The following is a 23,242-nucleotide window of genomic DNA, read 5'->3' on the forward strand; positions in this document are numbered from 1 at the left end:
ATCCATGACATTTTGTCATCTTTAGCAGTCATACTTATTTTTCTTTTCTTTCTTCTGCGTAAAAGACTCAATATCCAAAGGGAACTTTATTGTATGTTTCATACATGTTGCATCTAACTTGGCCTCAGTTCATCTTTCTAAATACAAAATAAATCTCCATTCTCTTCCCCCCCAAAAAATTAAGCACTGATGATAAGTGACTTTTCTAACATGTACTTCTATTACCTTCTACCATCTATTAATTAGCTAGAATTAGCTTTGTCTATTCTATATTTGGTTAGAGAAACAGGAGGTACGGATAGATGATGTTTTTCCTAGTTCTGAATATTTCTGGGAACACAAAGCAAAAGCCTAGTTTATTTTATATGTATATCAGTTTACATTCCCATTTTCTGCTCAGAGGGTGCTTAATACATCAACGCAAAGTTATGCAAGGCTGATTGCTGTTTACAAGCATATTTGGGTCTTTTTTGAAGTAGTTAAAAACATGAGTGATGATTAATTGAAGTAAGACATCTCTAGTCATAATTGTTATAGTAGATCAACATTATTTCCTTGAAATTGGTGGCTTCTCACTTGCCTTCCTTTCTATATGAAACTAAGTTTAGCAACAATCAGCAAGCCAGCTTCGAAAAACAATTCAGAATTAGAAATCCTATGATTTTGAGCTGGCTTTAGAATATTAAAGAATATTAAGGCATTCTCCTCCATGCGGCATTGAGAGCCCAGGATGGGTTGACTCCTTCCTATGATGTCATTTAGCTGAGTCTGTACTAAGATATAAAAGCCAGCCCCTGGGAGAGACCCCAGCTTTTGACTCAGCTCCTTTCAGTCAGCAGCTGTGTCTCTGAAAGCGTTCTGTTAGATAGCAATCACCAGCAATCTTCAGTACTTTTTCCTCGCTTCAAGCAGCTTCCAGGGATCTAGGCAGCTGCTCTTCCAGGAGAGCAGGGCTCTCTCTCCTGCTCAGCTCCACTCTCGATTGCTCCAATAGTTCCTGCTTCCCTACCAACGACAGGAACCAGCCACTCATCCATCAAGGTCCCGCCCCTGCCACAAATCTGGAGATCTCTCCATTGGTGGCATTCCCCGTCAATCTGGAAGGGACTCCTGTTCAGGGATCCAGACAAGCTAGTGATAACCACCAATGTCAGCCTCCTGGGTTGGGGTTCCCTTATGCAGGGCCAGATAGCTCATGGCGTTTGGTCCAGGTCAGAGCAGACCCTTCCCATAAATTGGCTAGAGCTCAGAGCCATTTTTCTGGCTCTCAAGCATTTCAGGCATTCAGTGACCGTCTCTCATGTTCTACTCCTTATGGACAACATGGCCGCAAAGGCTCATGTCAACCAGCAAGGGGGGACAAGGTCCAAAGCCCTCATGAGAGAGTCTCTACGGTTGGGGTTATGGGCAGAGAAACACCTGTTGTCGATCTCAGTAGACCACATCTCCGGGGTCGACAACTCCCAGGCCGACTGGCTCAGCAGGAGCCTAGTCGACCAGGCAGAATGGTCCATACTTCCGTCTCTATTCAGGGACCTTTCCCTCAGATTCGGAACACCAGAGGTGGATCTCTTCTCCACTCCTCAAAACGCCCAAGTCACCAGATTCTTTGCCAGGGAGCGGAGGGGACCAATGCTCTTTGGTGCAGATGGCTCAAAGATCTCCTCTACACCTTTCCCCCACTTCCCATCATTCCGGCAGTAATTCGGAAGATGTTGGAGGAATGAGTGGAACTCCTCCTCTTGGCACCCTATTGGCCAAGGAGACCCTGGTTTGCGGACCTGGTCAATCTATCGATGGCTTCTCCTTGGAGGATCCCAGCCCATCTAATCTCCCTTCACCAGGGGGCTCTGCTCCACCCAGAGCCCCAGTGGCTCAAGCTGACCATGTGGCACTTGAGCAGCAGCGGCTAGAGGAGGCTGATCCTCCAGAAAGGGTCATCCTCACTATCCTGGAGTCTCGCAAACCTTCTACAAGGCACATCTATGATGCCACCTGGAAGGCCTTTTCCTGATGGTGCCTTAGGGAGAGTCTCTCTCCTGCTTCAGCCCAGTTGGCAGAAGTTCTTAGATTCCTTCAGCATGGTCTGGAGAAATGTTTGACCCCCAACACCTTATGCAGGCAGGTTGCGGCCTTCTCCTCAGTTCTTTCATGGGGTTCGCTTCCTTCCTTATCCCATCATCCTTCAGTCAGGAGGTTTTTGAAAGGAGCTTCCAACCTGCACCCACCGGTGGTTCACAGGTATCCTTCATGTGGTCCTTAATGCCCTTACAAAGCCCCCCTTTGAACCCCTTAGAACTCTGAAAGTAATGTTCCTCGTTTCCATCACTTCAGCCAGGTGGGTTTCCGAGCTTGCTGCTCTTTCCATCAGACAAGACCTTTGTTCCTTTCACGATGATAGGGTTGTTCTTCGTCTGGACCGCTCATTTATTCCGAAGGTTAACACTTGGTTTCACAGGTCCCAGGACATTGTGTTGCCTGACTTCTGTCCCCTCCCACACCATGACTTAGAGCGGCAGTGGCACACGCTAGACATAAGAAGGACTCTTAGAATATACATTAAGCGCGCTTCCTCCCTCAGGAAGTCGGAAGCTATGCTTGTTTCCTTTTTCCCTTCTCACTTGGGGCACAAGGCCTCTTCTCCTACTATTAGCAGGTGGGTCTGGTCTTGCATTGAGCAGGCCTACAAAGCTGCGGCCCTTCTGGTTCCCTGAGGTCTGACAGCGCACTCTACCAGAAGCGCGGCCCCTTCTGCTGCCTGGGTGACCCAAGCATCCTTGGAAGAGATCTGTCGTGCGGCCACGTGGACATCCCCATCCCCTTTCATCAGACACTACCATCTGGACGCCTTTGCCTCGGCGACTGCAGCCTTTGGCAGATGGGTGCTTCAATGCATGGTTCCACAGTTGGTGTGATGAGCCGGACAAAGACCCACCCGTGGACATGCAAGCTTTGGTATGTCCCATCCTGGGCTCTCGATGCAGCATGGAGGAGAATGGGTGTTGGTAGAAGTTACTGTGAATGCCCTTTCTATCTATGCTGCGAGAGAGCCCAGCCCCTCCCTTGATTCGTCTGGAGAGGGTAAGACATATTTCTGTATTCATTTTGTGCTTTCAGAGACACCTTTCAGTCTCTCAAGTATCTTCGCCAAAGCTGGGGTAACTTCCGGGGTCTGGCTTTTATATCTTAGTACAGACTCAGCTAAATGACGTCATAGGAAGGAGTCAACCCATCCTGGGCTCTTTCGCAGCATAGATAGAAAGGGCATTCATGGTAACTTCTACCAATGCCCATTCCTGTGCCTGTTTTAGAGTGGCCAGACAGCTTGTGAATTTACTAACTCTAAAAACACAACTTTTGCTGAGGTTGCCAATCTTTCAAACCTTGAGGCATCCAAACGTGTTGGATTAAATCTCACAGGCTCCTTTGGGAGTGTGGAAGTTAGTGAGAAATGTAGTTCATTGTAGACTAGAAAGAGAAATCCATATACCTAATATGATTTCTGTGTGTCAATTAATAGGCTTCTGCAAGAAAATACTAGGTTTGTGATTCGCAAGAGTTTAGTTAATATGATAGTTGGTTTTAAGGACTAAAACCAGGCTTGGGACTGAGGTGCAAACCAGGGGGTATGAGCCTCTTTGTTCAATTTTATAATTGTCAATTGTGACCAGAAGATAAGTCAGTGTTAGTAAGCATGTTTTTGCAGTAAGTTTTGTTTTTTATGTCAAAAGGAAAAGCTTTGACACTGTGGTGTACAGTCTTAACACTATTCCAAGCATCAGACCTCTGTTCCTATAATTGCTTCATTCTAACCTCTGAGAGCAGCCGCATTTAATTTCCTACTTCAACTTGGTTTTTCTTTTCAAAGATCTGCATTTCTGAAATGTTGGGTTGATATTGACAAAAATCATTTTCTAAGTAATGTCAAAAAATAGATCACAACTTTATTTTGCACTGGTAATCTTCTGATACAGCTTTTTAAACACTCTATTCTCCAGCATGCCGCTTGGAGAATCCACACACTTGGGTTGATTCATGCCTTTCTGCCCAGAGACTGAGTCCTCAATCTTTGCCACGCCTCTCTGCCCACGATCTGGACCCCAGTGACAACTCAGTCTTGGCCCTACAGAGACGGGGTAAAGATTGCCTCCATGTTTAGCAGAAGACATAAGCTACAGGCGTGTGGATTCTTCAAAAAGCAGCAATCAGGTTTGCAGGGGACTGAAAGACGGGCTTCTGGTGAAGCTCTGTCCATCTGCAGTCTCCAGTTTCCAATTGCCCATTAGTGCATGGCTTCCCCGAACCACCAATACAAGCCTCATTAAGGCTATGGTACAGGGGAGAGCTCTAGAAGCTAATTCTCGCCACTGGGGGGGGGGTGCTTCCCAAGAACTTAAGCTGTCGCCTGCAGCAGCATGCAGAAAGTGCAATTTGGGCTCAACCGGATAACTCTGGTGAAGCCAATTGCAGCCGCACCTCTCCACAGCTGATCGTCAGAGTCGGAGGACGTCATTTTCGCTGCGACTGTGTGGGTGAGTGTGCAGGCTACTCCAGGGATCTGGTCTTGCTGCCACCACTAGCAGCCCAGAAGAAAGGAAGGGATCTGGGCTGCAGACTGCCCAAAAATTAACGTGGTTAGGAGGATTGAGCAATTAGCCTCTCCTCTCAGGGGCAGTGTTATCAAAGCCTTAAGCTGCTAATATGGCTGATCACTCAACAGATAGCATGGAGCCTCAATGTTCCAAAAATCCAAACAGAGCTCCAGGAAGGCTAGATCTGCAAACAAGGATGCAGCAGATAAAATCAAGGCGAAAGCCATTTACTCATGGAAGCCTCCTAGGGCTGAGGAGAAGGATGCCAATAGAAGATAAAAAGCCCTGGAAAAAAACAGTTTTCTAGAGCAGAAAGGCAGGCTGAACAAGAGAGGTACTCCCCCTCCCCCCAGTCAGAAGCTGCCTTTTCCCGCCCTCAATAGCTGTTAATTCAAACCTTGCCTGCAACAAAAATGACATGGTCACCAGAGGGTGATAGTGAGGTTGTGCGAGGTGTACCTGTCCCAGGAGCACCAGGACAGCATTAAGTCCTTGGTGAACCATATCTGAGCAGAACGAGTCGTTCCCTTGGCAGTGCTTTCCCAACTATTAGGAAAAATGGTGTCATGTATAGCAATAGTTCCCTAGGCCAGGCTACACTCCAGAACCCTGCAATGGTTTCTGTTACCATTCCAGAGAGTAGGAAACAGTACCTCCAATATCAGGGTTCGAGTACCATTAGAAACACTCAGGTCCCTCAGATAGTGGGTTTTCCCCAGCAATGACCAAGGGAACCCTGTTCAAAGAGTCCAACTGCCTGATCTTGACCTTGGATGTCAGCCTCTTCGGATGGGGGGGGCCCATCTCCAGTCCCAGCTGGCTCAAGGTCAATGGTCCCAGCTGGACCTAAAAAAAAAATAAACTGGCTGGAGCTCTGAGCAATTCATCTGGCCATACTTCAGTTCCAGAACACTGTATCAGGACAGCATCTATTAATCCTGATGGACAACATGGCTGCCAAAATGCATGTCAACCAACAAGGCGGGACCCACTCCAGGTCTCTCATGCGTGAAGCAGAGCAATTGGGAGAGGCTCACCTGTTATCCACCAAGGTGGAGCACATCTCAGGAGTGACAAATGTGCAGGCGGACTACCTGAGCAGGAACAAGGTGGACCATTCCAAGTGGCTCTTGCATCCGGACCTCTTCAGGGAACTGTCCCAGAGATTTGGCCATCCTGTGCTGGACTTGTTCGCCACCCCGGCAAACTCGCAACTGCTGAGATTTTTCTCCAGATTTCTGACTCTGAGAGCAGAGGGTGTCAACGTCCCTCACAACCCATGGCCCAAGAGCCTATTATATATCTTCCCTCCTTTCCCCCTCATTCTGGGGATGATATGGAAGATCCTTTAAGAAAGAGTGGAAATCTACTCATCGCTCCCCATTGGCTCAGATGGTCATGGTACGCAGACCTGGACCTTTGCATTTTTCATGTACCAAGTTCATATAATTGACCATAGGCCGCTGGATAAGAGCTTGTAGAGCCAAGGCCTATGAGATTCAAGGTCTTCCTGTACCCAGACAAGTAACTGCCCACTCAACAAGAAGTGCAGCTAGCACAGATGTGTAGGTGATGCAGGCTTCAATCAAGGATATCTGCAGGGCGGTGATATGGTCATCCCCGCTTCTCTTCGTAAGGCACTATAAACCGGACTCTTTTGCCTTGACAGAGGTGGCCTTTGGTAGAAGGGTGCTACAACATGTACATACAGATGGAGGACCACAGGACCAGACCACTTCCTGCCCATAGGGACAGCCGGCTTTAGTATGTCCCACATGTGTGGATTCTCCAGTCGGCATGCTGGAGAAGGGGCGTTGGCTTATCTGAACGCCTTTTCTCAGCATGACAATGGAGAATCCTCTCCCACCCTGGTGACCACCTGGTCCAATGTCCAGGTGGGAGACTGAGCCAATACCACAAAGATCATCAGGTGACTGCGCCTTCATTGTCACTGGGATCCTGACCATGGGCGGAGAGGCGTGACAAAGATTAATGACTCAGTCTCTGGGCAGAAAGGCGTGAATCAACTCCCGTGTGTGGATTCCTCATCATCATGCTGAGAAAAGGCGTTTGGGTAAGCCAACGCCCCTTTGCATCTGATTACTGCATTGTAGGAGTATATAGTATCAGTATCTCTTCTTTGCTATCCTTATCTACTGCAGGGATGACAAACAAAATGCAGCATCTCCTTTTGCTTAAAAAAATTGTGTATACAGTATATTCTACTTCAGTGGTACTGCAATGTATTGGTTTGGAGAGAGTAGACGTTCTATGTGGAGCCCCCTGGGCCCCGTAGCTGTTAGGGAAGGGGCTACAGAACCTTTTCACAAGGAAAATATATAATAGGTGGGCTTTCTGGGACCAGTCCTTCAGAATATAAAACTAGTAGCCAAGTTCATTTCTTTTTCTTTGAGGTCATGCACTTGGATTCTAAGCCTGAAGAGCAAGGGATGTCTGATTTTTGTTATTATGTGATCTGTTCTGGGAATCTCTCAAGATGAAATGGGGGATATGGGCTTCAAATAAAACTGTAACTTGAAAAAAGGGCTAAAGTCAGGTTCAAGTCCATTTATAAATGACAATTTTATAGGTTTAAAATAATTCATTACAGCCATTTAATAAATTAAACCACATTTGTTAAGCTTTAAAGCTATTCTCACTTTGAACAAATGTACTTGGATGCATCATGGACATCGTAGGAGAATCATGCTGGTCTGTGGTGGCAAAAATCAGGAAGAATCTGGTAGCACCTTTTTTTTAACACACATTTTATTAAGAAAGCACAATAATTCATGAGCTTTGACATCTGATAAAATGAGCTTACCTCACAAAGGTAATGTTTCTCAATAAAATGTGTTTGTTGGAAAAAAATTTCCTCATCTTTCTGATTTTTTTTAGATATATGGAGAGGACCAGAATTGCCTTTTCTTTAAATAGTGGAAAAGAAATAAATATGAATGAAAAATGGGTGTGTAGAAATTATCCAGTCTGTTTTCATTGTAATTTGGAGCATTGTAATTTTCATTGTAATTTGGAGTTTTCATTGTAATTTGTAAAGAACCTAACGAAGCTTGCAAAGATCTGACTTGAAATCCAGATCAGGAATGAAGTTTAGAAAAGTGAAAGTTCACCCTGTCATTGTTTAGACTGGAAAAAATTCAAAAAGTTTGAGTTGTTATAAAGGATATAACTATTTGCGTTGCAATACAAGGGGAATGATGGACATCCATTTTCTTCAATGACAACGTACAACACACAATGTCTGGCTATGCTTGCTTAAATACTTCTTTTTAATTTGCCCTTTTCACTGCTTGAGATGTCATGCCCCAATAGTGAAACTGAACAAACTATGAAACAAAGCATTTTTCTTTCAGTGTTCAACTCTTTCCAAACACTGTCACCAACAATGGTCAGATTAGAAAAGCCACTCTGATTGAGAATTATCCTATCAGTACATGAAGCCAGTAGTTTTCTATCCTGTCCTTTCCACTAAAGTATTTTATATAAGCAATTTCCCTTACAATTTGGTGATATAATCTGCAGTAGTGTCAGTTTTGGAGAAATAGTTTGATGGACTGCCCTCTGAGCACACCAAGAATGTAATTTTGTGGAAGCCTGGATTTCAACTTATTTGGTCCACCAGTGATAAAATCTGTTCCATATTAGCCTAATCCACCTTGGACTTGAGTTTCAGGGAGATGCACTTCTAATAAATTGGGAGTTTTTGTATGCAATATAATAATGTAATTAGGCTGAATTAAGGATTATTTTAGGCTGAATTAAGGGTGAATTAAATCCTTTTGAAGTTCTGTTGTGTGGTTCAGTAAAACCTATGAATCCAAGATGTTCCAATGGCAACAATAACCCATAAGTCCTTGGCTTGCTACTCAGATCCTTCCTCTTTTAAAGAAACAAAATCTAGTAGTCTAAACAGAACTGATTGTAGTTCTGTTTAGAACTGCCTTTGAAAAGTTTTCAGAAACTTTAGAAGGTTCAACATATGGCAGTCATATCACCCCACTTCTTTTCCAGGTGCATTGGTGAGAATATGCTGCAGAATCAAATGATAGCCAGATTTTTAATATTGGCGTGTAATGCACAATGAGGTATGCTGCATGGAAGATGTAGTATGATTAGTGTAAGGAATCATTACAGTGTAAAGATATTGTGATTTAAACATGATAATAGTCCTACTTTGTTACATTAGAGGTATAATTGAAATATCTGCAGAACTGTCTTTCCCCAATGGGATTGGTCTGCCCCGCTCATTAAGACAGAAAAGGCTTACTGTGGATCTCATCAGCCAAGAAATTTCAGCTGGTAGAATGTAGGAAAAGAGCCTTCTCTTCCATGGTTCCTGCTGTTTGGAAAATCTTGCCATACGAGATAAGATTTGCCCCCTCTCTTTTAAGCCTTCAAAAAAGCTCTTAAAATCTGGCTATGCCAGCTGGCATGGGGTCTTGAAGGAGAAGTTACTGGCTAGAGGTTGTAGAGAAAGTATCCCAATTCTCCCCTCCAAATCCTTTGGTTTAATTTTTGTAATTTTAACCCATTTTATATTTATAACTTATTACATGTTGTTTTATTTTGATGTATGCTGCTCAGTGATACCTGAATTGCTAAATGGGCAGCAAATAAATTTGACTAAACAAACAAATAATTCTTATTTCTACATTATTTTCACAAGTAACGAAACTGACTAGTTAAACTGGGTACCAAAGATAACTGATACTGAAAACACACTTTAATGAGAGAGAGAATCTCCAACTTTATCCCCAAACACAAAAAATAAAGAAATATGAACTGTTACTTTTGACCTGCTGCAAATATTTCCTACTGATTGATTTATATAGACCTGTTTTGATCACATGCAAGAATAAATGTCCTCAAAGATGTGAAAGAAAATTCTTTCGGTTTATAAGAATTACGTAGCTTACTTATTTGGAAACTAAAAAAAAACAACTTAACTATTGTAAAGCAATGACTGTGGCTGATTCTCACCAGTGCTTGTGGGAAGATTACGGCCACTCCTTTTGTACGTTGAATGTGCTGCCATTGACTATCCAAAATTACTAAGTGTACAAAAATGAACAGAAAATAGCCTGTATTTAAACCTAAGGCTCTGCCACAACCAGATTTGAAAGAAAAGTGGTTCTTTAATAGGCGTAGGGTAGTCATGTAGCAGATGTGAACATCTTTTTAAGGCAGCTGTGTATCTTTCTGTGACTGTGTGTGGATGCTCTCTCAGTTGCTCCCCAAACCCAGAAGAGACTTGTCTGAATTCAGGAGTTGTCAACAGATGCTATGGTCAAAGACCTTTTCTCTTTTGAGTTGAAAGCCAAAACCTACTTTCAAGCTAAAGTTTAAAAACAAGGCATGGACCAGGAATTTATCTAAAAGTTATCTAATAGAAAACATTAAATATAAGCTTGTGTGTGTGTATGTGTGTGTGTGATGGTCCCCTTTTGAAAAGTGTCAGCTGACTATAGTACCTATGGAAGGAGGTCTGTGGAACACAAATTCATGCAGAAACAACTAGCACAGCCAATCCATAGAAATATCTCAAATTGTTTTATAATGAGACCAAGAAATAAAATGAAACAAGAAAAAAAAATCCATCTTGTACCCAATAGTTGTTTTCCTACTACAGGCTGGAAGGAGAAAAATTAACAAGAATAATTTTTGCCACAATTACAGAAACAAGCACAAACTAAAATTTAGCAGGATCCAGGTAAGCAGCATGGGGAAAACTCCCAGAAGCATAAGAATTTGAGAGTTGAGGAAAACAGATTGTCCAGAACAGTAACAAAGTATTTTGTTTTCTTCTGGGCTCAGTTTGGAGAGTAAATATAGAATAATGCCCTTAGATATTATCAAAATAATACTTTTTTGGAACATGGCTTGGTGGATGGGTAAGTGGAGAGCTATTTGGCAACTAGCCAGGGTTAGGAAAGTCCCTGAGTAATAACTCAAATTCTGAGTTAATTCTCTGATTAATTCAACATCTGTTCTTCTGGGTTTAGTCAAATCATTTTATTTCAATGACTCATTAGAACTTATTTGTTATTTATGGAGTCATACACTAGGACTGTTCCTGATACGAGAGGACATTTTCTTTACTAAAATTGCTGTAAAAATGACTTTTATTCGTTGTTGTTTTTCACTTTTGCCAGGAATGATTATTTTTAGATGGCCAGTTGTTGTTTCACTTTTTCAGGATCTGTATTATACTTCCAGAGTAGTGGAAGTAGTTAGTTAAGAATAAGAAATGTTCTGTGCTGGAGATGGGAAGTATTTAATTTTTCCAAGTAATTCAAAAGATAGCTGATCATATTTTAATAGCAGTTGTTTCCATGGGTCTCTGTGTTGTGGTTATTGAGTGGATACACCTCTTAAATATACACACATCTTAAATATCATTTGAGCTATTACCTCAAATAATTCAGAACTTGCTTTTGTTTGGTTTTGGTTGAAAGTCCCCTGAGCATGAATCAGAGGGAAGTCCACAGATGCATTTGTCTTGCTGGCCTTTAAAGGAGTTTCACACCGGCAGCCAAAAATAAAAACAACTTTTGTGTTATACCAATGCATGTTTTGGAGCCATCTTTTCTTGTTCAGTATATATGGGTGGCATAAAGGGATGTTTGTGTTTCCTCTAGAATTTGGAAGCTGTTGCTAAGCAACATTCCGCAGATTGCTTCTTTAAAACCTAGGTTAAGAGTCTGAGGCAAGAAACAGGTTGTCTTTTGAAGTTTTTCTCTTGGAATACCTTGCAGTAGGTTCTTTGAAACTGTGGAATAGAAAATTGTAGGTGGCCATCAAATTGGCTTTTATGTGACAAACATTTTAACTTTTGAATTAAAACAGCTGGGGAAAAGAGTCTAAGCATGCTGAATCTGGGGTTGATTCTGAGTTCAAAACTTTTTGTGGCAATGTTTGCATGTTATGGAGTATTAGTAAATAATATAGTATAAACAGCTTAATTGCACATACTTTTATGATTTCAACTAACAAAAAGGGACAAATAAACTCTAAGTATTACTAAATCTAGTAGGAACACATGGTGTGAGGCCTCAGTGACTCACAAAAGCATCCAGAAGTATTGAGTGTAGTCCGAGAGCCTTGAAAAGTTGCCACCAAATTGTAATTTTTAATGAGAAAGAATAGGAAAGTTAACAATGCATTTTGAAGGAGCACAACCATATTTCATTAATTATATTCATTTAATTATATTTAATGAATGAAAATTAAAGCTAACACATTTTCTGCCCTAATCTTGTTTTACTTTTAGAAGTGCAGCAGCCTAATCTCGCCCTTGATCCTAATCTCGCCCTCCTCAGGGTATAGCATGTCTGCCCATCAGCTTTTTAAGTGTAGTCATGTAAAAAGAAAAAATAATAATTGCTATAACATTTAATTCCAGTTGTGTGGCATTGTATTAATTTATTCTAATTTATTAAAACTGGAAACACTTCCACTCCACCTCACTGGATGCAGAATTAAACTGCAGTTGGTTAAAAGAGAGATTGGATGATAGTTATAAGGATTCATAGCAGAATCTAGTTACTCTGTTTGCAACGTGTATGTGTGTGTGTATATGTATTTACAGTGTATATATATGTAGACGAACACAATACACAAGCCTGATGATGGCAGATGAGATTCTGCCGAAACGTCGCTACAACTTTAAAAGCACAACTATAATGACGTGGGAAAATACCCGAACAAAGCTGAATACCATAGATAGATAGATAGATAGATAGATAGATAGATAGATAGATAGATAGATAGATAGATGTAGATATATGTAGATATATGTAGATATATGTAGATAGATAGATATAGATAGATAGATACACACAAACACACACACACATATGAACCTTCACTAAAATACACTTCTGACATAGCCTATGGCTTGGATGGAAAGTGTATTCTTTTCAGGCATTATGGCAGCCGTGCCAATATACCCCCATCACTCCCCCAATCTCTCTGTATAAAAAGATGCTGCCCCTCTACCGCACAAGGCACAGACTGAACAATTACAAATCTCAGTCTCATAAATGTCTCCAATGGCATTCAGGTGGACACTGGATGAAGCAGAAAAAGTCATTTGGGCTGTTGGGAAAAAACTACCTGTTAGTTCCATTAGCTTCCAGGATGGGCTCATGTGAAGAATCCAGACACTGGTAAATTCATCCTTGAGACTTCTCAAATGGCTTTTGATACACTTGAACATGGTATTCTTTTGATATTCAGCTCAGTGGACTGGGGGCATGAAGGATTGTATGGCAGTGTTTTTCTTTTCTCCTTCAGGATTGGAGTCATGCTGGTGGATTGGTTGATGGTTTCACAATAACTTGGGGGTTTAATGTGCTTGTTTCTTCTTCTTCTTCTTCTTTTTTCTGCAGTCGTACTTCGTTACAGATTATGATCCCACAATTGAAGATTCCTACACAAAGCAATGTGTAATAGATGAAAGGGCAGCAAGATTAGATAGTAAGTTTCTTATTCATTTTGTCCCTCTATAGAGTTTGATTGGGTGTGGAATGTTTATTTAAGAACCAGAGCCATTTTCATTATTTGTATTCACTTCTTTAATTGTTCCTCTCTTGAGTTTCTGTAAGCATGTAAAGCCTCTATATACATGGAAGGAGGAGCATATTAACTCCATTTCTTCTCAACAATGATTTTCTATAGTCTTCACACTACCACCCGTGTATAGAATTATTAGAGAACAGTAATATAGGATGGAGAAAACATTGTGTTTGCTTTCCCCCAAAGTCATGTTAGAGTTAATTTTTAAAGATTAAATAAAGTATGTGTGGTATGTCAGGGAAACATCCCCTATTGTACCTCCCAACATTTGACTGTTTGAAGTTTCCTCTTTGTTGATTTTCAATATTGCAGTTAATCTGGAGACAAAGTTTAAAAGAAGCATTGGAGTGTATAACAGAAAGGCATGGGAGCGGGCATCTTTAGTTTAAGAGAATATGCCCTTAGTGTTTAAAAACAAATTTAAACTACAGTTAATGCTTGGAGGTTGTAAAGAAAGTTTTTTAGGTAGGAAAACTAACTAGTCTTCTTTAGTTCTAGATACAGCAGGCCAAGAAGAATTTGGAGCCATGCGGGAACAATATATGAGGACCGGGGAAGGCTTTCTGCTTGTCTTTTCAGTCACAGATAGAGGAAGGTAATTGAATTCTGTATGAGATCTATCATATCTACTGTGGCTAGAATAAACCTACACAGATTACCTAGGAGTATTTGGTCCTGGTTTTCAACACAGTGAATTATTTTTTCTGCAAAAATCCATAGAAATGTCTGACTAACTCAGTTCAATCAAGGAAATAGTGGATTTAGTTTTCTTGAGTATAGCTTTATCATCACAAAATAGTGTTTCAGGGCAGGACAAGAAACAATAGATGCAAATAATCAAGTAGAGAAGCAACCTAGTACTAAGGAGAAATTTCCTGACAGTTAGTTAATCAGTGGAACAACTTGCCTCCAGAAGTTGCAAATGCTCCAACATTGGTAATTTTAAAGAAGAGATTGGAGAACCATTTGTCTGAAATGGTTGCCTAAGCAGAGGGTTGGACTAGAAGACCTCCAAGGTCCCTCCCAACTCTGTTACTCTGTTAAGGATTGTGAGATGACAGAACTACTAGCTTGGATAGTTCCTAACAGTTTTTCTTCCCTTATTTCCCAGTTTTGAAGAAATTTATAAATTTCAAAGACAAATTCTTAGAGTAAAAGATCGTGATGAGTTCCCTATGATTCTAGTTGGAAACAAAGCTGATCTGGACCATCAGAGACAGGTAAGAATTTGGTAGGAACAAAATGCCAAATAAATGTGGTTGTTGTTGTTGTTTTTTTACTATAGAATACTACTATAGAAGAATATATGGCAATGGGTTCAGTTCTTGACATCGCTAGATAGAATGCTTCCATTTGCAACTCTGAAGAGGTACTGCTCTAATTTTTTTTAAAGGAGGTTACCTTCTTGATGGATTAATTATTTGCCATCAAGTTGGTGTCAACTTTTAGCAACTACATTCTGGTCCAAAATAGATTGGGTGGTCTTACTCTGCAGTTTAGAAGTTTCATACTTAAATATTTAGATAGGAAGTCATTTTTCCTAATTTATGAAAGCATTTCTGCATTAAATCAACTTCTTCTCTGAGCAATTGCCATTTGAATGTTATTCAAGACAATATCTAAGCGATGAGACAATGATCATGACATCATTATTAAAGCATGAGTCTCTTTCCAGTTATGTTTCCAGCATTTCCGATACCAACAATTACTCATAGCATTAGAGACTGAGGATTGTTTTTCATTCGTAGTAGTAATAATAATAACCCTTTCAGAAAATTGATTTAGTAGAATATAACTAAAGAGAGAAGTTATTTTGAAACAAATAGCATGCAAAAGAGGAAGTCATTTAGCAATATGGATGAAGAAGAGTAGTCTCTTCCTGTGAATGAAAGTAGCTGGCACTTAGGGGGGATACTTTTATTCCCCTTTCCCCATCAACAGCCAGCATCATGGATGCCTTGTTGAAGTGATGTCCCAGGTGCCATGAAAATGTTATGCAAATGCCATGCAATGTATGGTGGATGATATACAGTACATAATTTGTACATGATGCACATGATAATCACTTGCTCTCCTCTCCCCGTGAACACTATGTCCATTCGTATGTTACCATGTCCATTATCACATCACCATGTCCATTATTAGTGTCGTAATTGATAAAGAATGCTGTTATGTACGCACTTATATAGCCTAATTTCTTACAACAAATTGGCTATTAAGCTTCATTGGTTGACACTCTTTATCTTTGCTTAGTCTCTTGTGGGCTCAAATTAAAATGCCTTTTTACTGATCAAAATGATTTAATCACAGTTGATGGGAGAAATTGCATGCCAGCATAAGAATTTGTTTCATGGTTAGGACAGAGCCTGAATTAGGTACTCTGGTTACCCAAACACATTGGTGTTTGCTGTTACATACAGCATATATATTTTTTATGTTCTCAGGTAACACAGGAGGAAGGTCAGCAATTAGCACGGCAGTTGAAAGTAACCTATATGGAAGCTTCAGCAAAAATACGGCTCAATGTAGATCAAGCTTTTCATGAACTTGTCCGAGTTATAAGGTAAACCTTGAATTGCGAATGCATAGAAATGCATTTTAATTTCTTTTCTTTAAAAAAATAGATTTTCTTCCTTTCTCTTTCCATTTTATTATTCATGGAGTTTATTCTTTGATTGTTTTATATACAGAAAGGGTCACAGTCATACGTAAAATTTGCATGTTTTTGTAAAAAACAAACAAACTTAGTATAAAATGCATTTGAATTCTCTTTATAAGCAGAAGGTATATTATTTCAGATGTAGTAATCTCAACAGCATTATCTTCTGTGTCTCACGTAAATAATTTGCTAAGAGTTATAGGATGTCTGTTCCTTAGATGAAAAAATGAGTCCATTCTCAGTTGTATGGATCAGAGAATCCAAAGCGTGGGCTATCTCCTGCTTCCTTGCTTAAAGACAGAGTCAATCAAAGTTTAGTCCAGCCCCCTTTCCACTGCTCATGCCCAGTTTTTGACTCCATCTTCATGCAGAGGACACGAGGAGAGAGTGCTCAGAAAGAAAGATAGAAAAAATAGTAATAATGCTTTGGATTCTTCAAGAATTAAAGAGAAAGAAAAAGAGTGGAAGTCAGCAAACTGTGAGTAATTGGAAGACGCGAATAGAGAGAGCCGGGATCGCGGACCAAGCCACTTAAAAGGCAAGTGGCAGCAGCGGGCAGGCTCTCGATTGGCTAGCAGAGAAAGGAGGGCTAGTTAACAAGCTTTCGGCCATCCCGTAGTCGCGAGGCGAAGAGAAAGCGGGGAAGACCGGCAGTCTGCTGTAGGAAGGCAAAGGGAGCTGTTTAAAGAGCTCTTCTTATTGTGTCTAGGGCCCAGTTATCCATTGTTGTTGTCTCCCATTGGTCAGTGAATAGGCCCAGTCTCCCGCCAATGGGTGTGTTGTTTTGGCTGTCACTTTGTATGCCGGAAGGCTCTGCTGGTCGAACTCTTGAAAGGCCGTCTTCCCACCCCTATCCCTAAATCCTGACCTGTCTGGATGTCTAGTAGGGGTTTGCGTGTACTGCCTCTGTGGGAATTGGGAGTGGCTAAAGCCACCCAGTGGAAGGAAAGGGCTGTTGTGGTGTATATGGTGAAGATTGCCTATCTGCCTGACGAAATTTCCTCAGCAAGACCTTCCTCGTATTTGGTTTTTATCAATAATGGCTCAATGGCATCCCCAAAAAGTTTGTCCCCTTTAACTGTGGCTGATGCCAGCTTCCATTTATGTTTCAGATCCTCCTGCCAGTGACATAGCCAAACAAGGCGCCTTGCAGCCACTGAAGTTGCTATGGCCTTAGTTGCATACTTGACCACATTGAGTGTGGTGTCTGCTATGAACTCCATTGCAGCTACTATTTTGTTCAAGTCCTGTTGCAATCGAAGATCGCCAGGTGGTAGCCTTTTCTTCATCTTCTCAAGCCATATCAGGACTGCTCTGCTGAAAAAAGATGTCATGGATGCTGCCTTTATAGACCATGCTGCAGCATGGTGAACCTTTTGAAGGGTCTGCTCCGTTTTCTTGTTCTCCTCTTTTAGACCATCCTCAGCTTCATTAGCCAGCACTGTAGCTGACGTGGAGGCTGCCACAGGACTGTCTATCATGGGAACTAGAATTAGATCCACTAGTTCCACATTATAAAATCTCTTCTCATTCCCCTGCCTCCGTTTCAGAAAAATCAGCCATAATATATCCCTTCGTTCTTTCCGGCAGCTTCGCCCACGCTGGGGTTCAGCAAATGCGGTTGCTCTTTCTAACCACTTAAGAGTATGCTCAGCCTAGACTGAGTATGGACTCTAGCCTCCCTTTCTCTTGGGCAGGCTTGTATGGCTGTTTTTGGAGCTCGCTCAGCCTTGACTGAGCCTGCTCCTATCAAAGGGAACGCTGGAGGCTTTGTGTGGGTGGGTAGACGGCCTTTCAAGAGTTCGACCAGCAGGGCCTTCCGGCATACAAAGTGACAGCCAAAACAACGTTTCCATTGGCGGGAGACTGGGCCTATTCACCGACCGATGGGAGACAACAACAATGGATAACTGGGCCCTAGACACAATAAGAAGAGGCCTAGTTCTGGAATTTCTCTCCACACCCCCGAACTCATTCAGAAGATGCCCGATGCCAAGAGACAAAGCCAAAAGGGTAATTATGGAAACAGCAGTGCAACATCTGCTGGACATTCGGGCGGTACAAGTGGTACCGGAGAACGAACAGGGACAAGGGTTCTACTCAAACCTGTTCGTTGTAAAAAAGGCATCGAGTGGGGTGGGTGGGTGGAGACCAATTTTGGATCTCAAATTACTAAACAGGCACATAGTGTACAAGAGATTCTAGATGCAATCCCTGCAATCTATACTAGGGAGCATCCGGGAGGGAGATGTCCTGACATCAGTAAACCTCACAGACGCGTACCTACACATACCTATTACCAAAAGGCACCGAAGGTTCCTGCAGTTTGGTTACGCAGGAGGATACTACCAATACAGAGCTCTACCATTCAGCCATCCTTGGGACTAAGGACATTCACCAAGGTACTGGCAGCGGTAGCAGCTTTTCTCAGGACAAAGCCCATACAGATCCAATGCTACTTGGACAACATATTAAAACAGTCAACATCGACTCTAAGAGCAAAGAGCGATCTAGAAACCACAATGCAGACATTACAAGAACATGGCTTTTTGGTGAATTTTGAAAAGAGCCACTTAGAACCGACAAGGCATTTACAACACTTAGGAACAGTAATAGACACCAACTCCTGCTAGGTTTACCTGTCACAGGAACGACAGGGCAGCATAAGGTCATCAATACATCAAGTGGTTACAGCCCCGGGTGGACTTACTGTCACAACTATTAGGAAAGATGATATCGTGCATCTCGATAGTACCTTGGGCCAGACTGCACGCAAGGACCTTGCATTGGTTCCTATTACCTTACCAGAGAGCAGGCAAGGGCAATGTGGGAACCAAGGTACAAATTCCTCCCAGAGTGAAGCAGTCACTCCAGTGGTGGAGATCACAGGCCATGATGAGGGGGTGTGGGTTCAAGGAACCCATCCAACTGACTATCACAACAGATGCAAGTTTAGTAGGCTGGGGGCCCACTGTCAGAACCAGATTACACAGGGTCAGTGGTCTCAGTCAGATCTCAGGAACAACATCAACTGGTTAGAGCTCAGGGCATCTCACCTGGCTCTAAGGGCCTTCAAGTCAGTGATAGTGGGGACAGCATGTGTTGATCCTGACAGACAATGTGACCACCAAGGCACATATCAACAGACAAGGGGGTACTCACTCCCTAACGTTCATGCAAGAAGCAGAGCAATTGGGCCTATCGATCAGGGTGGAACACATATCAGGAGTGGAGAACATTCAGGCAGATTGGCTCAGCAGAACAACCGTCGACCACTCAGAGTGGCGCTTACGCCCGGACCTGTTCAGGGAACAGTTGCACAGATTCAGGAGAGCAGTCCTGGACCTGTTTGCGACCCCAGCAAATGCACAACTCCCGAGATTCTACTTGAGATTTCCAACACAGGGAGCAGAAGGAACCAATGCGCTCCAAGGAGCGTGGCCAAAGGGGCTGCTTTATGCATTTCCCCCACTTCCTTTAGTACCAAGGGTAATCAAGAGAATGATAGAGGAAGGGGGCAGAGGTTTTAATGGTAGTACCTCACTGGCCCAGGAGGTCTTGGTACGCAGATCTAGTAGATTTGTCGGTATCCAGACCATGGAGAATTCCCCCAGACAGGGTAGAGCTGAACCAGGGAGCCAGCGTGTCTTAAAATGAGGACTAATAGATTGAGAAATAGTTTCTTTTCTAAGGCAGTAATTGTCTTGAATCAAACAGTGCATATGTGATTTAGTCCTATTATTATTATAATTATTTTAATTTTTAAATACTCTGTAGTGTGATTGTGATGTGGTGTCTGGAGCACTGTGCTGGAGTAGCTTTCAAATGTCATTGTATTCGTGGAATGCAATGACAATAAAGGTATTCTATTCATATGACACCTGGAGTCACAATGGCTTCAAAAAACCACATGGCACTTGAGAGGGCCACACTAAGGCGATTAGAGTGTTCAGCCAATGTGATATAAACACTCCAGGCCTCCAGGAGGCCATCGATCAACAGAATTTATGGTGCTACCTGGAGAGCATTTGGAACCTGGTGTTCTAGGAAACAAATAGGCCCAACCTCAGTGTTAGTTACACAAGTGCTGGACTTTCTCCAGGAAGGCTTGGAAAAGGAACCCCTAACACCTTATGGAGGCAGGTAGTTGCGACAGCATCAGTATTGGGTTGCGGAACCTCAGAGTCACGACATCCCCTAATCCACACGTTCATCAGGGGAGCAACCAATCTAAAGCCACCAGTGATACACAGGTACCCCACTTGGGACTTGACAAGGGTGCTGAGAGTGCTCATGACTGAGCCCTTTGAACCACTGAGGTCAGTGGGATTACCCTCACTCACCCTTAAAGTGGCCTTCCTAGTAGCCATTACATCAGCCAGAAGAATATCAGAGCTAGCACCATTATCTGTGATTTTGGGTGGACTATACCTCTGTATAGTCCACCCAAACAGGGTAGGATTAAGATTACCGTATTTGCCGGCGTATAAGACGACTGGCCGTATAAGACGACCCCCCAACATTTCCACTCAAAATATAGAGTTTGTTATATACTCGCCGTATAAGACTACCCCTCTTCCACACACCTTCCACTTTTGCACTTTTTTTTTTTTTTGACGCACTTTTCTGCTTTGGACAATTTTGAAATGAGCTAATCCAATTTTGAACCAAGAATATGCAAATAGCTATGGAGTTTAGAAATGAGTTTTAAAAATATTTTTCATTGCTTACCATTAAGCGTAAAATATGTTGTAAATAAAATGAGAACACAGGAAACGTTCTCTTCTCAATACAGCTGATCTCTCTCTCTCTCTCTCTCTCTCTCTCTCTCTCTCTCTCTCTCTCTCTCTCTCTCTCTCTCTCTCACACACACACACACACACACACACACCAAAAACCCGGACACTGAAAAGGCTGCCAAGGAACAGTATATTCAATGCCTTCTCTTTAATCAAGAAACAAGGAATTCCTTAGAATCTTTTTTTTTTCCCCAAGTGGCCCTCTTTAAAAAAAAAAATGGAGGTAACACTTTCATTCAAAAAGTCTTCCAGTATCTGGAGTCGCTCAGACATATTGAAGTGAGGCAGGAGAGTAAGTGAAATTTGAAATGATCCAGCTACCGTTTTCTTCCCTCCCGCCCGAAGACCATTATCTCCACGTCAAAACGAACGAGGGGAGGCAAAGAAGCCAAACACGCTAAAAAGGATCTCTTTATTTTCCTACACAAGGTCACACCTACTTTTCCGCATTCAAAGGACAACCTCTCCTCACCACCACCACCACACACACACACACACACCCCAATACCCGCAAACAATGTTCTGGGCATTAATCACCATTGCTACATTAACCTGGTAAATTTATACCCTGCCTCCCCAGTGTTGCTTTGACGGCAGGATTTCACACAGCGGGCGCTCGCCGCTCTCTTCTCCGCTCTCCCACCGTTCGCACATGTTGGAAGCACCGTAAAACCTGATAACCCACCCGGGGCTCCCCATCCTTAACCTACAGCCGCCCGCATGCAAAACCTGCGTGCAAAAAAAAAAAGAAAAAGAAAAGTACGCCGCACGTGAGGATCTTCGAATCCTCTCCTCCCCACACCGCTAAGGAAGGAAGAGGGGGAAAGGTTGCGCAGCGCGTGGCGAGTGACACCCGCCACACACACACACACACACCGCTCCCCCAGCCTCCCTCCCGGCTGCAACTCAAGCTCGAAGTGGGAGTCGGAGTCCTCCCGGCGTATAAGACGACCCCCACTTGGAGGCATGTTTTTCAGGGCAAAAAGTCGTCTTATACGCCGGCAAATACGGTAGATCCGACCTTTATCCCAAGGATCAATTCTACATTCCATAGAGTGCAGGAGTTAGTGCTACCAGACTTCTGCCCAGAACCAGTCCATAGCCTAGAAAAGAAGTGGCACTCCTTAGACGTAAAGAGGGCTATACGCATTTATATTAAGAGAACAAGACCCATTAGAAAAATGGAGGGATTGTTCATTTCATTTAGACTGAGTTCGTTGGGATAAAAAGTTTCACCGTCAACCATAGGCAGATGGATCAGGACATGTATCACAAGTGCTTACGAAAGCCAATCATTGCAGTTGCCGGGTAAGATAACGGCACATTCAACCAGGAGTGCAGCCACATCAGCGGCATGGAATACACAGGCCTTGATTGAAGAGATCTGTAGGGCTGCAATGTAGTCATCACCATCTCCATTCATCAGAAATTATAAACTGGATACATTCGCATCAGCGGAAGCATCCTTTGGAAGAAGGATGCTACAAAGAGCAGGAGATGGGGGCTTGGGACAAGGAGTTGGCCCACTCTCAGGACAATTAGCTTGGGATACGTCCCACACTTTGGATTCTCTGACTAGTACAACTGAGAAAGAGCGTTGGGCTTATCTGAAACACATCTTCTAGTTGTATGGAAGGAGAATCCAAATCCCACCCTTAGAGAGTTAGTCCTGAGCACGGAATGGTCAAGAAAGAGCACCAAGAAATCTCCAAGTCAATCATCAGGCTTCATCAAAAACTGGGCATGCGCAGTGGAAAGGGGACTGGACTAAACTTTGATTGACTCTGTCTTTAAGCAAGGAAGCAGGAGACAGCCCATGCTTTGGATTCTCCTCCCGTACAGCTAGAAGATGCGTTTCAGGTAAGACCAACTTTCTTTTCAGTAATGTAACTCTAACAGTGAATCAACATAAACAGTTTCTTCCAAATCAGTTTTCAGTTCATTTTTAATCAGTTTCTTAAAAGAGAGTGCTTATTTTTACTATTAGCATGACATTCTTTGGAAAGTTATTTTTGTTCAGAACTCCCAATTTGATGGAGGGAACTTTTCTCAACGTTTGGAATCTCTTTTCTTTACCATCCTTGCTTTTTGTTATTGTCATCAATAAAAATGGCCTGCTGCTAAATACTTTGAATATACCAGAGACCTTTGTTTATTAACGTTATCATATTTTTTTTATCATATCATTATCCATATTGTTGGCATTATGAAATTTATACTTCTGCTAAGATTTTTTTAAATTAAAGTCTTTGGATATGACATCTCACATAGAAAGTAACCCAAACTGGGTTACATAAACAATAATATCATTCTAATGTCAAGAAGAATAAAAATAAAATGAAGAACTATCCATTCAGATAGCAATATCAGGGGGAGTTAGTGGTTAAAAAAATAAAAAAAAGATGTGTTGTACAATACCTGAAATCCATCGCTACTGAGGTATTACAGAGGAGAGGTGATTCTGAAACATAGTCCATGGAAAAGGACATCAGCATCACAACCTACATCTAAACACTAAAACACAGGGGAAAAAATCCCTGCAAAAATTGTAGAGACCCAAGAGTCTGATATCATGGAGACTTGCTTGATCCCAA

The 23,242-nt window shown here is 42.2% G+C and overlaps 1 protein-coding gene across 1 annotated transcript in view; it reads left to right on the forward strand.

Moving 5' to 3' along the window:
- RRAS2 (RAS related 2) overlaps nucleotides 1-23,242 on the forward strand; it is a 67,330-nt gene that overhangs the window by 40,550 nt on the left and 3,538 nt on the right. Inside the window, exons 2-5 of the mRNA XM_026668342.2 lie at nucleotides 13,004-13,091; nucleotides 13,683-13,785; nucleotides 14,302-14,410; nucleotides 15,635-15,753. Of these exons, the coding sequence (XP_026524127.2) occupies nucleotides 13,004-13,091; nucleotides 13,683-13,785; nucleotides 14,302-14,410; nucleotides 15,635-15,753 (419 nt within the window). The remainder of the gene's footprint in view (nucleotides 1-13,003; nucleotides 13,092-13,682; nucleotides 13,786-14,301; nucleotides 14,411-15,634; nucleotides 15,754-23,242) is intronic.

Source organism: Notechis scutatus, chromosome 1 (assembly GCF_049901735.1).
Source record: "Notechis scutatus isolate UNSWTSFEM ecotype Mainland chromosome 1, rNotScu1.2, whole genome shotgun sequence".
NCBI lineage: Eukaryota > Metazoa > Chordata > Lepidosauria > Squamata > Elapidae > Notechis > Notechis scutatus.